This window comes from Natrix helvetica (genome assembly GCF_964273705.1).
Source record: "Natrix helvetica genome assembly, chromosome: 1".
Taxonomy (NCBI): domain Eukaryota; kingdom Metazoa; phylum Chordata; class Lepidosauria; order Squamata; family Natricidae; genus Natrix; species Natrix helvetica.
This window is the reverse complement of record NC_138548.1, coordinates 228,095,091-228,109,915: the sequence shown is the minus strand read 5'-3', so window position 1 is coordinate 228,109,915 and position 14,825 is coordinate 228,095,091. Positions and strand designations below refer to the sequence as shown.

Genomic DNA, 14,825 nt, shown 5'->3' with positions numbered 1-14,825 from the left:
GGATTATTATTTTTAATATTGAGGTATGCATTTTATCACTGTATTCTTCTTTTATTCTCACTTTTGTTATTGTTAGCTACCAAGTTCGCTGTCCTTTTGGATAGAAAGATGGGTGCAAGATAAATACTGAGAAAGAAGGGTGGTTAAGAAATATGAAATATAATTACACATATACATTAAAAACAACATTTGGAAGGTTATTACTTGATGGAACTGAGAATAATGGTGGGAATGGCATCCTTCATAGGTTGGTGGCAAAGGAACAGTAACAGAACAATTATTAAAATAAACCTCAGTATAAAATGGAAGAAAAGGAGCCAACAACGCAGACTCTGCTCCATTATGGGGAAAAAAGTAATGTTCGTTCTGTCAATAAATGATCAGAGTTAATTCATAAATGAGAGTCTCAAATAATCAGAATCTTCCAGGCTCAGACTGAATTCACTATAGTAATACTTGAAGTTCAGGGGAGCACAGAACTCTGATTGCTGTCCAATGACTGAGCGTAAGATAGGTATAAAAAAAGGCAAATGGTGAAATCATATCAATAATGACAGTCTCATCCCAAGGCACAAAATCTTACACAGTTTCCCCTAAACTTAGTCACGGACTGAAACTGGAATTTCTATGCACAAGAGAGAGAAAAAAGACAGATAAATCCTATCACTCTGTCATGTTCCTTCCTAGTAACTATTTGAAAGGCTGTTACAATTAGATGGATGATGGGAAAAAGACCAATCACTCTATATTCACATAAAGCATGGGGGAGGAGGATACTGTCCTTAGACAGATATAGCAAATAGTGACTCATTTTTCAGTGCCGCAGTAAACACCAGTCTTTTTAGTGTTGTTCCTGCATTAAGTACAGTATAAAGTGTAACTGAGCTTCAACTAAAGTCTTTGGCAGCATTCAGTGTGGGGATAAGAAGCTGACACCTTACACCAGGGGTTAGCAACCCACGGCTCTGGAGCCACATGTGGCTCTTTCATCCCTCTGCTGTGGCTCCCTGTCACCAGTTGGCACCACAATTTTGAGAGGAGCTTCTGGGGGTTTTTTTGGGGGGGGGGGGAGCAGAGCGCATCAGGAGAAGACTCTATGGCAATGGGTGGGTTTTCTGGTCAGCTCCACAATTGATAAGGCTTTCAGTTAGGACAGGTAGAGGAAAAGGATGCCGCGCTAGGAGGAAACTTGATGGTGAGGAAACGGGACTTTCAGTTGGCTCCAGAATTGAACAGGGGACTTCCGGTTAAGACCTTTGTGGCTCGTTGAGTGTTTAAGGTTGCCAACCCCTGCCTTACACAAACACAGTAGCTGAGAACACGCATGTATGTAGCCATTGACAGACATGTATGTATTGTAGACTACAGATATTCAGAAACCTCAAAGCTTGAATCAAATCAATAAGCCCAACTTTTGATTGGCTAGATATGCTGGCTTATTTCTCAAAACTGCTGAGGCACTAGTGCTTTACTCAATGATAAAAAATAATGTATCCTTTCAAAAGAGCCCATCCTTTTAACAGCAAGAAATAGATTTTGCTTACTAAATTATAAAGTGAATAACCAACTTCTACTGAGTGTCTCTCAAAAGGGCCTTAAAACTGAGATCTCATTGCCATGCAAAGCATTCAGTTAAAAAGCTTAACTGACTCTACAAAGTCTACTTTGAAGCAAGGACAACTAGATTTAATGGGACTAACTATCATGAAAGTGTGTGTAGTCCTGTAACAACAAAATAATCTTCTGTTAGCCATCATCATTGTAAAAGGGCAAAGCTTGTTTCACTAAACAAACAAAGAAACCAGAGATAGCTGTATATACTCATTCCTAAAATTCTTTTCAGCAGATTCTCAGTGAAGTTTCATTGGGTTTACTCACCTGTTGGCTTTTAGATTTTTCAGTCTGGCTTCCAGATCATTAAGGAGGTTGATTTTCTTGCAGCACTGGGTGCAGTAGACATCTAAGAGCTCACTGTTATAGATATGCCTCATTTTCCGTGGGGTCTGACCAGCACTGTTGGTAGAAAGACAGTGAACTACTAAATTAGATCCTACAGGCATTATGAGGTCAAGCTAAGTTCTGGTTGTTTTTGTTCTATTTTCACATGAAACTCTGTGTATTGCTCCTTACAGCCATAAATAGAGAAGTTGCTTTTTAAAATCCCATTATTCAAAGATTTACAGGCATTTCCTTACTCTCAGAATGCTCCTGATACGTCTATGCTAAATACTCTATATACATTCCACTTTTTTTAATCCAAAGGGAAGACTTGCAACCAAAATATCTCTCTTCAAGCATTTAGTGATTATCAATTAAACACTTATTATTTATATCAGGTTTTTTTTTAAAAAGTGCACTTCAGAATTAATAGTGGTGATATTCCCGTAAGGAAGATTATCCAGGTAGCTAGCCTCTGGGAACAGCCCACTTCCTTCATTGCATCAATTCTCTCTCAGGAGGAAAAATGGGAAGAAAAATATTGTGAAAACTAAATTGTCCTCCAGATGGAAGGAGAAAGAATGGCTTTGACTTGCCACTATTTTTCTCAATGTCAGTTCTGCTCACAGGCATGAGTAGAGCTTTCTAGATCAGTCTTTTTCATCCTTGGCCACTTCAAGACATGTGGACTTCTGGGAGTTGAAACTCGCTGTGTCACTTGATGTTTCACGTTTTTCCCATTTGCGGAGCTTGGGTGGAGCTGGCCTGTGTGTGACGCATCCCACCCTCAGGCCACCAGTTTGATACCCCTGTTTTAGATCCTCAGACAAACCCCTCAGCTGCCCCCCTCCCCCAGCCCTTAACAATGAGAGAGATCTGGTGTTGACACTTTCCTCACCCAGCACCAATTGAAGACAGCTGGAGTAAAGGGGTGGGGGGAGTTATAGTTGCATCTTTTGTCTGTGGGAAGTCTAGGAGTCTCATATCCTTGCAGGCTCTGAGGTAGCTAATTCCTGCTTTGACTACCCATACACTGTTAATCCAATTTATCTGGTGGACCTGGGGAAAAAAATACTGTACAAATTTCCACATAAGCAATAGCAATTTCCAATACTTTAACAAGACTAAAGATTCCATAGTGAATTATCTTGCTATTCAGACTTTCCATTAGTGTCTTTCATTAAAAATCATATATATGAAAGTATTTTCCATGCCAACCTGCAATATTATTATTATTGTTCTTGTTCTTGTTGTTCTTGTGTTGTTAGTAGTAGTATCCATATATATATAAATGGCTTTATGTGTCTATGTATGTTCCAGCATAACTCTGGAACACCTCAAGCAATTTCAACCAAACTTGGTACACAGATGACTTACTCTCTGGAAACAAATACTGGGGTGGTAAGACACCCCTAACACCTCTTGGAGGGGTGTTCTGTTAAGATGTAGCCTGTTGTGCCTTCAAATGGCTTCTACCATACTGCCGTAAAATGGCTTCTACTGTACAGCACAGTGGAGTTGCTATGGTAACGGCTTCACAGTACAGAAGGGGGCTCCCTCTGGTAAGGGGGGAAAATCCAACATTAGAAATAATCCTGTATTAGATAGGATTACAATAAATAAATACCCGGGCAATGCCTGGTTATTAGATAGTTATTAAAATTAGATAAGACACAATATTTCCAATTCACTATCTTGGGATTCGAACAAGACAATTGCAATGTTTCTGCCAAAAGAAGGAAGAGGCAAAAAGGTGGAGTTAGTATTCATGAACAGCAAAGCAAGTGATTAAGTCGTGGTTATCTTCCTACGTCCTTTCTCCACCTCCAACCTAAAGTGAGGCATAGCATCTATTAAAGTAGCCAACCTGGAAGAAACAGATGAGCCAAGGTCAGAATACGCATGTGTCCTGCTTTCATCATCAAGACAAGGACTGCTGGGCGTGAAGTCTACATCATCTCCTTCTCCATAGTCTTCAAACTGTTCTTCATTACTGATCAGAGATGCAGTGGAATAGGTGGAAAGATCAGAAGATGCAGGATTCAGCAGACTTGATCTTGGAGGAAAAAGAAAGAAAACATCATGACACAATCCTAACATTAAGCTTTCTACCTTCAAAACACAGAATGTTTCCAAAAATCAGAGGACATCACTTTGAGAAGATGGGCTCAAACTGGCAGAGAAATGTTAAAACAGCAAGCTAAAATACAAGACAATTCGGTTCTTGAATTCCAAAAGAAGGAAACACATAAAACTCATTCCTCCTCCTTATTTTTGGGGTCACTTGTCTAATGCAGAGTGACATTGCTATAAACAATTTTTATGCCATAAATATATAGTCTCTTCTCGGTTTCTTTGTAGACACATCTATGTAATTTGCTTGGCAATAATACAGAAGTAGTTTGCTATGGACTAAATGTTTAAACTCATCTAATAACTCTGTATAATTACAAATACTGCACACATTCCTAATCTATACAGCATTGTGATTCATATAGACATAATTATGAGTTCCTGGAACTTGCTGAAAATGTATTCTTCCCTGCCAATCTCTCCTCCTTCTTCCCACAAATGCTTCACATTTTCCTTAGCAGTTGTCTCCATCTTCATGGGGAAGCTCACATCATTCTTATAGAGGGAGTTCTATACTGGGGTAGGCAGCCTTTGGTGTGTGTGTGTGTGTGATTCACTGGCTCAAAATGAACAGTTCAGCAAATGCACAAATGCCAGGATACAAATATACTTGCTAGACATACACAACAACCCATGCACGCAAAGATGCCACAGCAATTTTTCCTGTCAGAGGAAGGAGAAGATAGACTCTTAATATGTAATCCCTTTTAGACCAATTCAGCTTTTGACCCTAACATACCTAAGTGCATCCAGCTATCAAATACTACTAGGTTCTTTTAAATGATAGAGAAATGCAAGGAAAGATTAATAGAATACATATTTACATAAGGTAGAAGACTCCACAGTTTGCACATTGAACTAGGTCAGTGATGATTAACCTTTTTCCCCTTGCGTGCCGTAATCACGTGTGCGCAATAGCACACACACATGTGCCCACATCCATTGTGCCCCCCATGCATGCATGCAACCCCCTCCCCCACGCATGCACATGACACTCCCCTCCGCCCCGTTTGGGCCTAGCAGTCCTCCCTGAACTTCCTGGGACCAAAAATGGGGCACGGGGATTTCTGCACTGTCCCGTGCTCCTCCCCACCCCCACCATAACCCTCCACCCCACACATGCACACATGACCCCCCGCCCCCACTCATACATGTGCATCTCCTGCATTCGCGGCAGGGACCCAAAAATCAGCTGGCTAGGAGGTGCACGTGCATGCGCGGTGAAGCTGGGCTTTGCCCTCCCCAGCCCTCAGGAGCACTTTGCAAGCCTCCCAAACCTTCTGCACGTCCATTTTTGCAAAGGGGGTGGTGTTTCGGGAAGCCAAAAATGCTGTATTCAGTGTATAAGACGCAACTAGATTTTCACCCTCTTTTTTGAGGGAAAAGGGTGCGTCTTATACTCCGAAAAATATGTAGGTTCTGCAATAGGCTAGGATTGATGGGATATAGATCCTTTATAAAGGATCAGACTTCAAGATCGCAATTATCTTTTCTTAAGAAAAGCCCATAGCAGTTTGCAGCACTATATGTGAAATTAATGATAATATAACTACACTAGTATAATAAAAACTATATACTATAAAAACAAATATATAAACAGAGCCATGTGGTGAAGACAAAAGGAAAAGAAAAAAGGTAGAAACCTATAACTTCCTTGATGGAAAAAAAATCTCTAGAAAATAGGAAAATAAAAAAGAATTATAAGCAACTAAGCAAATTAAAAGTTCTCTAAAATCCCTACATTGTCGCTAATGTTTGGTTGTATGTGTGTATACCCTCATTATTTATGGCTATCTGACTATTAAATTAAATACTTGCCTTGGTCTTTTCTCCAAAATTTTGACTCTATTTTAAACACATTTTGAATTGTATTGTCTGGTCTTGTTCATCTCTTCTAGATAAAGCCAATTCAAACGCTGAGAAAAAGGCAGCATTCAAAGTACCAGGACACAAGCATCCTTCCATTTAGTACATAATCACTTTTGGGGCAAGAGTCCAAACCTGTATATATTTAATGTTCTTCACAGATGGAAAGATTGCAGATTTGGAGAATGTAACAAAACCTTGGTATATTTAACCTTTAACTGCTTTTAAGAACCTAGTTCACTATAACCATCCTGTCCAACCGATAAGGAACATCAAGCAGATCTTTCTCATAGTCTACTTCCTTATGTTACTTTAGACCAGGGGTGTCAAACTCAGGGCCCAGGTGCCGGATCCTGCCCATGGGGTACTTAGATCTGATCCACAGGGACACCCTGGAAACAGCGAAGGACCGGCCCAGGGTGCGCATGCGGCCCTCCCGAGCTCCATTTTCGCCAGCAGAGTGCTTGAGCCACCACAGGTGCCCCCGACAGGAGTGATGATATCGACCTGTCCACACCCACCCTGTCCCTCTGAGGTCAAACACAACCCTGATGTGCCCCTCAATGAAATCGAGTTTGATACCCCTGTTTTAGACATAAATCATTTCCAAACCAGAAAAAAGGTTTAGCGATCGCAGCAGAGCAAATAAACGCAGAACCTACAAGAAGGAAGATGTACAACAGTGACTATCTAGATGGAGGTTGTCCAGGCTAAGTGGCTTTGCATGAGTAGCAATCGAGGAGCTGCCACTTTAGAAGCATTTTAAGCAGTGATGGGAAATAAAGAGTGATGGGAAACTGTCTCCTTCAGCTTTGATCTGATGCAGTTCAAAGCTTTCCAAATTGCTTCAACGAGATGAACTCAGTGGCCTTTCTGATTCAGTGAACCGAATCAGGTCACCTCCACAGCTTTGTCAAAGCAGATTTCAGTTGCTTTGCACTAACTTGTGGTGCATATCAATGCAGCGCTTGGATACTTACACAAGGGGTCTTTTGCTATCATGTCAACACAACCAGGAGTGTTAGGCAACTACTGTGTTTCCCCTAAAACAAGACCCACCCTGAAAAGAAGCCCTATCATGTTTTTGAACGCATGCACTCCAGTTAAGCCCTACACCCAAAATTAGCCCTAATTAAGACCCCGCCCATCCCGGGGTGCAGGTGGTGAGGTGAGATAAAAATAGAGCTAGGGTGGGGATGGTGGAGCTGCCCTACTTACCAGGCCTCGCATACCCCGACACCTGCCTCATATTCTCCTTTGGCCATTTCTTCTGCAGCCCACTTCTTCTGCGGCCGCTTGCCGCTGCTCGCACGTGTTCTCCCGGCCTCCGTTTTGCTGCCAGAGCCTTCCAGAAAGCCCTTTGCAGCCAATAACAGAGCTCCAGAGCTCATGTCAATCCAGACCTCATTTCTTGGTTGCAGAGGGCTTTCCGGAAGGTCTCTGATGGCGAAGTGGAAGCCAGGGAGCGCCATGCATGTCAATCTGGAGCCCGTTTGTCAGCTGTAGATGGCTTTCTGGAAGGCTGTAATGCGAAACGGAGGCTGGGAGTGACAGATGCGAGTGTGGCAAGCGACCGCAGAAGTGGGCTGGCAGCATGCTCCTACTGGGCGGGGCTATCGGTGCTGCAGCGGTGAGGTGAATCAATAATTGGACCCACTCAAAAAGAAGCCCTAGCCATTTTTTTTTCGGGGATCAAAAGAAAATAAGACTAGATCTTCTTTTCGGGGAAACACGGTAGGACCAATTTTAGTAACATTATTTTGTACATACTGGTGTACAAGTACCAGTGCAATAACATGTTATACACATTTATATAGTACAAGAACTATTGGTCACCTCAATTCCTGGACCTATTATTTTGCTGTCATGGAACCAGTTTGGTCTAATAGTTAAGAGTGATGCAGAGAAGAAAGAATATTTAGCGTGCCAGGCTAGAAACCAGGAGTTCTAATTTTGTCTTAGGCATGAAAGCCAGAGGAGTGAGCTTTGGGTCAGTCACTCAATAATCTCGCATTAAGAATAAGTCACAGATCATACGCTTTTACTTTTGTTCTGCAAGGCCTCTATGAACGTTAGGCCTTACAGCAGCTGAAAAACCCCAAAACCACAGAGCTCACTGTACAAAATCCAGTATACGATTCTTTTTTGTATTTGATTTCTTAACTGAGAAGACTCTAGAGCACAGGTGTCAAAGTCACCGAGTCACGTTGCCGTCACATGATGTATGGTGACATTTTTTCATGGAGCTGGGGTGGGTGTGGCCTGCAAGTGACGCACCTGGCCACGGGCTGTCAGTTTGACACCCCTGCTCTAGAGCAATGTTTCTCAACCGTGGCAACTTTAAGAGGGATGGACTTCAACTCCCGAATTCCCAATGGGGAAATCACAGAGTTAGAATATTGTAGGATTCAAATTAGAACGAAGTAGGTGAGGGAAAAGTTGTTCAAGATTTCCATTTAAGCTGCCTTAAGGCTTGAAACCCACCATATTAAAGTTGGCATAGTTGAGAAACACTGCTCTGGAAGGATAGATTTTTCAAGAAATCAGTAGAAGCAGCAACCATCATCATGTTTGCCAGGGGCCCTGGGTCAGGAAGACACTAGCAGGGGAGTTGTGGGTAGCTGAAGGACTGTAGGCATCTGAAAAGCAGGAACGTATTCAATTATATCACAGTGCCCCTGCCAATCTGCAGCCTCTATCTATACCACTATGTTGTGCTTCCAATTACCTAGTCACTATTGGTTCTGTCCCCCATGTTATCTAGCAGAGCTGCTTTTATATTTATCTCAGTTTCTCTGTTATATCACAGGCGAAACACTATCCACAAATTATTTGAACTAGTCCTTTGACAACTCCTACAAAGGCTTTCATTCCTTATTTAAGAACCTGAGAACGAAGGCCAAGGAGAACAATCCTCTCAAGAGTAATGCAAAAAGTTAGCAAATATCCAAGAGTGGAAGATAGCAAATTGATGTGTCTCGTCTGTCTGTCTGTCTGTCTCTCTCTCTCTCTCTCTCCTGCCCCCTTTATATATGCTGTAACCAAAAGACATTTTCATCAGCTGTGCTGCCATTGGTAGCCAACGATGTGGAAGCGATGCATCCATCAATACCTATTATGGGGAATGACCTGGCCTACAGCTGAAGGCTTTTTAGAAGTTTTTTTTTTAAAAAACCCAATAGCTTTTCCAACAGTATTTGTACTCACTTATCTCCAGGCAGGAAGAGGCCATTCAACACACCATCCTTCTCAACCTTGCATGCAACGGATGTTTCTGAACTGTGGTTGCTTTCAATGGCACTGTCCATATCAGACTCATGGTGGACTTCCTGCTGGGCCAGGGTCATGGTGTCTTCATCTGGAAAGAGATCTGATTCGCTGAAGCCACTTTCACGGTCCCCGTAGTTACTCTCTGGGGTTTCAGTGCCCTAGGAAAGGAAAATAAACGAGAAGGGAAGAGTCAGCAAGCATGTGGGATTACTCACAAGACTGAGCACTTAGTAATAGTGACAGGGATAGATGTTATTTTTTGCAACCCTCTGGTTTCTTACACCTTGTAAATCCAGGATTATACCAGAAGGGTCAATTCCCAAGTTCTTCAGAAAGGCAAGATTACTCTACAAACCTCCCAGGTCACTTCAAGTCATGTGTCAAAGAAAGAGCCTAATTTAATTTAATTTAATTTTATTGAATTTATAGACCGCCCCCTCTCCCCAAAGGGACTTGGGGCGGTGTACAGACCACAAATAAAACAATATACAAAACTTAAATATTTTTAAATACCCATAAAACCGATTAAATGATAGGCTGTACAATATAGTTAAAAATTAAAACACCTAAAAAATCTACCCCAAAAAATTTAAAATACAGGCTAGAGGGACACAAAAACTACAGTTAGGCCAGGCCAGCTAAGTTAAACAGGTGGGTCTTAAGTTTCTTACGGAAGGAGCGGAGATCGGTCGTTATTCTAATATCGGGGGATATTAGAGGTTTGATTTTAAATCTGCCTAGAGGTTTGATTTTAAATCTGTTACTTGTAAAACTTGCCCAGCAGAACTGCCAACTCTCCAGTTTGCTGATCTACATCTTTTTAAAGCTTTACAGAGCTATCTATCAGGATGAAAAGAATGCCACCCACCCCTCTCATTCAATCCCATGTAGGTTTAGCACTCTTTTCTCTTGTTCTTTTTTTAATCCAAGTGGGTTTGAGCAGCAAAATAGGTTCAGAGGTGGTATTCAACCGGTTCGGACCGGTGTGGGTGAACCAATAGTGGCAACCTGCGGGCAGGTCCGCCCATCTGCCCAGGCTTTATGTTGTCCTATTTAGCCACATTTTCAAAGCCATGTGCATGCGTGCAAGCTGTGTGCGCGACCAAAGCACATGCGTGGAGGGTGCTTGCGCTCGCAAAGCGAGTGTGCGCGACGAGAACCAGTGGTAAATTTCTACGAAACCCACCTCTAGATAGGTTCACTGAGCCTTGCATAGACTTAAGAAAACAATCATGTTTCAAAACTGAGGTTGACATTTCCCTTTTTGAGACAGTAAAATATTTTAAGGGTTACAATAGGTGCTTCTGCCCCTCAAAACCCAACAAATCTTCCCAAAATGGATCTATGGGGACTTCCCTTTTTTATTTACTTTTCTATTCAGAAAGGGAGTGAAGAAAAGATATGCAGTGACAGCATTTCCCCCCTTCTTCATTAGTCAATTAGGTGTCATCAAGTCAGGTTCTGCTTTGGGTAGAAGGCTGTAAGCCTTTAAATCTTCTTAACGCAAACTCCCACTGGAGTTTATCAGGATTATTTCTGTGTAAACTAAATAAGGACTGCACTGTTCAGCTCTTTTTCTCTCACTTCCGATATTGGAAGTATGCCCTAAAAAAGGATTCTGCCAGCCTGACATCTTCAGATATTAGGCTACATTATTCCCACAGTACGCCAAATCTGTACTCAGATATAATTAATGAAGCTATAGTCCTTGTTTAGTGATCACATTTGGTACCAAAAATTCAGTTGTTAAGCGAAGCAGCCACTGAGTGAAATCCTGGCTGTGCTTACAATCTTACTTCAGCTTTGCTTTTCATGTCTGCAAAAGTCGTAAATGTGGGGATTGATTGCAAAGTTACTTTTCATCACTATCATAAATGCAAATAATCGCTATTCAAGGCAGTCACTAAACAAGGACTATCTATAAGTACAGTCAGTGTGCGCATTTGTGTCTATATAAATCTACATCGATCTAATCTTACTACTAAAAGTTTTTCATTTCAGATTTCACATGCTTCAGAATGCACTTAAGTCCTAGTGGATTTCCCACACAAGTTAAACATGATAAAACGAGCATCGCTTGTACTTAAGTTTCAAAACATACTGTAACAAACTGCTTGGCAGCAAGTTCTTATCTGCCCATTTCCCGGGCAGACTATCAACAAAACCATTAATGCAAGGTCACATCTAAAACATTAAAATAAGCAAAACTGGTTTGAAGGAATAAACCCATTTTTATTCAGGTTCAAATGTATGCCAAAGATTAGAAAGAAATACTGCCAATCCTAGAGGCTGACAGAAGTGTAAGAAAAAATATCAAGCTCTTGGGGGAGGGGGGGTTATGTGAACAAAGCAATTAAAAAGAAACACAAGAATATAAGAATAGCCTAGCTGGATCATACCAAAAGGCCATCTTAGTTTTTCACAGTGGCCAACCAGATGCTTCTGAAGTACTTCCACCCCAAAAGACATACCAAGTGGCAGTACAGTTTTTAAAGGGAAAAATATTTCATGTAAAATAGTAATCAGAAGCAATCTTGTTTATAAATATAAGTAATCTCCAGTTGGGTACAATGCGAGGGAATCTGGAAGTTAATACCGTTTTTACCTATTGTTTTTGCTATTTATTTTTCATTGTTCTTTTTTATAAGATGCACATTTGTTTGCTTATTTGCTTTATCATATTTAAGAACTGCCCATCTCCCTCGCAGAGGAACTCTGGGTGGTATAGATTTTATTTTAGGTGATGATAAAATAGTGGTGACACCCATACAAATATTAATGTTTAGAGTTTTGTATTGTTTTTCAATGTGTAAAGATGAGGAATATAGGTTTATATATTCAATTTAATTATTTAATCAACAAAATAAGGAAATAATTTTTTAAAATTTACGATAATTGTATACTTATTTATGACATTTTGTTTTCCTTCCATTATGCCCTTATTCATTTTCTTCTTTTTTTCTTATATACAGTTACTTTATTCCTTAAATGTTAAAAAATGAAAATCTTCATTTTAAAAAAAAGGAGTTGCAGACATACTTATCTCCTCCAATTTTCCTTGTGTAACTAGTATTGGAGGCAACCTAGTGGTAATATAGAATTTTCAAGACTTAACAGCCCTTAACAGAACTGGCCTCCATAAATTTCTCCAGTCCTGAATTGAATCATCCAAGAAAGTAACCAGTGGCAATGAATCCCACATGTTAATTATATGGTCTGAGAAGGATGTTGTTGTTGGTTTTTTTGTCAAATCAAATGGATTATTCCCCTCCTAGTAATCAAGGAAGAAGATGACCCTTAATATAATTTACTCAAGAACCTTTCGTGAGAAATTTTGATGGAGAGCCCTAACTTGCTTAGAAGAAACAGAAGATAACAAAAGAGATTTTAACAAAGATTGGGAGGTGCATATCATGAATCAGGCTAAGACCCATGAGAGAAAAAGATAATTACAACTGAACCATTAGAAATGGAAGTGTCATAAAAGAGGATAAGTAAATGGACTTTACTTATAAGTGGATAAGTAAAGATAAGTCAAGATAAGTAGACTTCAGTTCTCAGAATTCCCCAGGTAATATGCTAGCTAGAATACGGGAAATTGAAGTTCACATCTCTTCAAATTGTCAAGGTTGAGAAACACAGAACTAGAATTAATAATGAAATGGCCTGATTGTCCTTAAACAGCAAATTTTTAGGGTTATTAAAGAAGATGGAAGAACTCCAAAATTTGCTATCCAAGAGAATGGATATTAAATCAGCAATTGCATTTAGTATCTAATGGCATAAAATGATACAATACACATCTGGGCATGTAGACTCCTAGCTTAATGCTAATGGTTCTTATCTGTAGTGAGAACCAAGTTGCATTTTGGAGGGGTACTGGAAACTCAACAAAATTTCGGATCAAGTGTGGGATGCTGTAAAGATAAGAATTCTACTGTGGGAATTATTGGAAAGGAATTGCAAATAAAATTACTAATACTGTAATATTTTGTGTAAATCTATTATTATGTAAACATCCAAAGTTAAAAACCCAGTTTTAACACACACACCCACAAACTGTCCCATTCTGCCGCAGTGGCAACACAATCGCCACTTAATCAGCTCCAAATGGTTCTCCAAATTCGCTGACGAATTAACGTCCACCTTTTCTGCAGAAACGCAAGAAACTGGGGGCCAATCTTATCTCTGGGGGAATGATGTTTTGAAGGGAGGAAGCCACCACACTGGAGGCCCTTTTTATAGGTGCCACCAAATGTACTTCCTTGATAGTTGGATAGTTACTACTTTGCAATGTACTCATCATATGCTAAATAAAAAAATAGATCGATCTGCAACATGCCCCATCTTCTTGCTCTGATAGGCTGGGTAGAGAGATGCAATAGAATCATTAAGAATCTGATATATACTGAAATGTACTGTTCCAAATATCATACCTTAAAATAATTAGCACTGGAAAAATACAGAAAATAATATATATTTTTTAAAAAGACGTTAGTGCTTGCTTAGTGAACCATGGTTAATCCCGAGTAAGCATGATGCGTCACCTCAGCCAGATAATTGGAGTGAGAGCTGTTGCAACTATTTATTATGTTGGTCGCATTTTTCCTCTGGTTGTGCAAACAACGAGGGCTCTCCTCATCTTATTATTCTTATAAAAATCCTGTGAGACAGTTTGAGCTACCCTGTGAGTTGCATAGCTAGGTGCTGGGCTCAATTCTTGGCTTCCTCAGACTAAGTGTAATACAGTACTCAAGCCCTTGTTAGAATGCAGTATTGCAGGCTAACTCACTGCTCACACCAGCAGTTCGATCCTCACCGGCTCAAGGTTTACTCATCCGTCCATCCTTCCAAGGTGGGTAAAATGAGGATTCAGATTGTTGGGGGCAATAGGCTGACTCTGTAAACTGCTTAGATAGGGCTGTAAAAGCACTATGAAGCGGTATATAAGTTTAAGATATATAAGTAAAATTCACTAATTACATTGGGAAAAGCATAAAGCTGTGTGCCTTCACGTCCATTTTGATTCCTGGCAACTGCCTGGACTAGCCCGTGCAATTTTCTTAGCAAGTTTTTTTGAAAGCGAGTTTTTTGTCTTTGTCTCCTCCCTCCCTCCACAGCAAGTTTTTTTTATTTTATATTATTTATAAATATGAGTGCATGAATGGTGTGATACCTGGGTATCACACATTTTGATACAAATAGACATAATAGTATTATTCACAGTTATTACATTTCATTTTCATTGTTTCATATTTTTACAGATACCTTATATTACTGCCCTTCAGTTTCTAAACCTCCTCTTGTTCTTTCATATATCTATATCTATATCTATATCTATATATCTATAATCTATATACAATACACAGCCAGCACCAATCAACACCAATCTACCAATCATGATACAACCACACAACCAATCATTCCACTTACTGAAACAAAGCCAGCACCCCATCCCCTCCCACCAAGATTTACAGAAAGACGGCAGTTCCGTTCCCATTTTAAACCCAAGCTTGAAGATGGCAGGTGAGATCTTGCCGAAACGTTGCAAAGACAATTTCAATCTTAGACGGGAAAAGACCCGAATACAACAAAACCAGCATACCTACACCCGTGAA

General features: G+C 40.3%; 1 protein-coding gene across 2 annotated transcripts in view; it reads right to left on the bottom strand.

Annotated features, from left to right (window-relative positions):
- The window catches only part of LOC309381982 (rab11 family-interacting protein 4-like), a 61,553-nt gene that overhangs the window by 20,498 nt on the left and 26,230 nt on the right, over nucleotides 1-14,825 (bottom strand). For both annotated transcript variants that reach the window (XM_081933396.1, XM_081933397.1), the window contains exons 2-4: nucleotides 9,145-9,365; nucleotides 3,806-3,994; nucleotides 1,879-2,013 (exon numbers count right to left, since the gene is read on the bottom strand). In XM_081933396.1, the coding sequence (XP_081789522.1) occupies nucleotides 1,879-2,013; nucleotides 3,806-3,994; nucleotides 9,145-9,284 (464 nt within the window). In that variant the 5' untranslated portion in view covers nucleotides 9,285-9,365. The remainder of the gene's footprint in view (nucleotides 1-1,878; nucleotides 2,014-3,805; nucleotides 3,995-9,144; nucleotides 9,366-14,825) is intronic.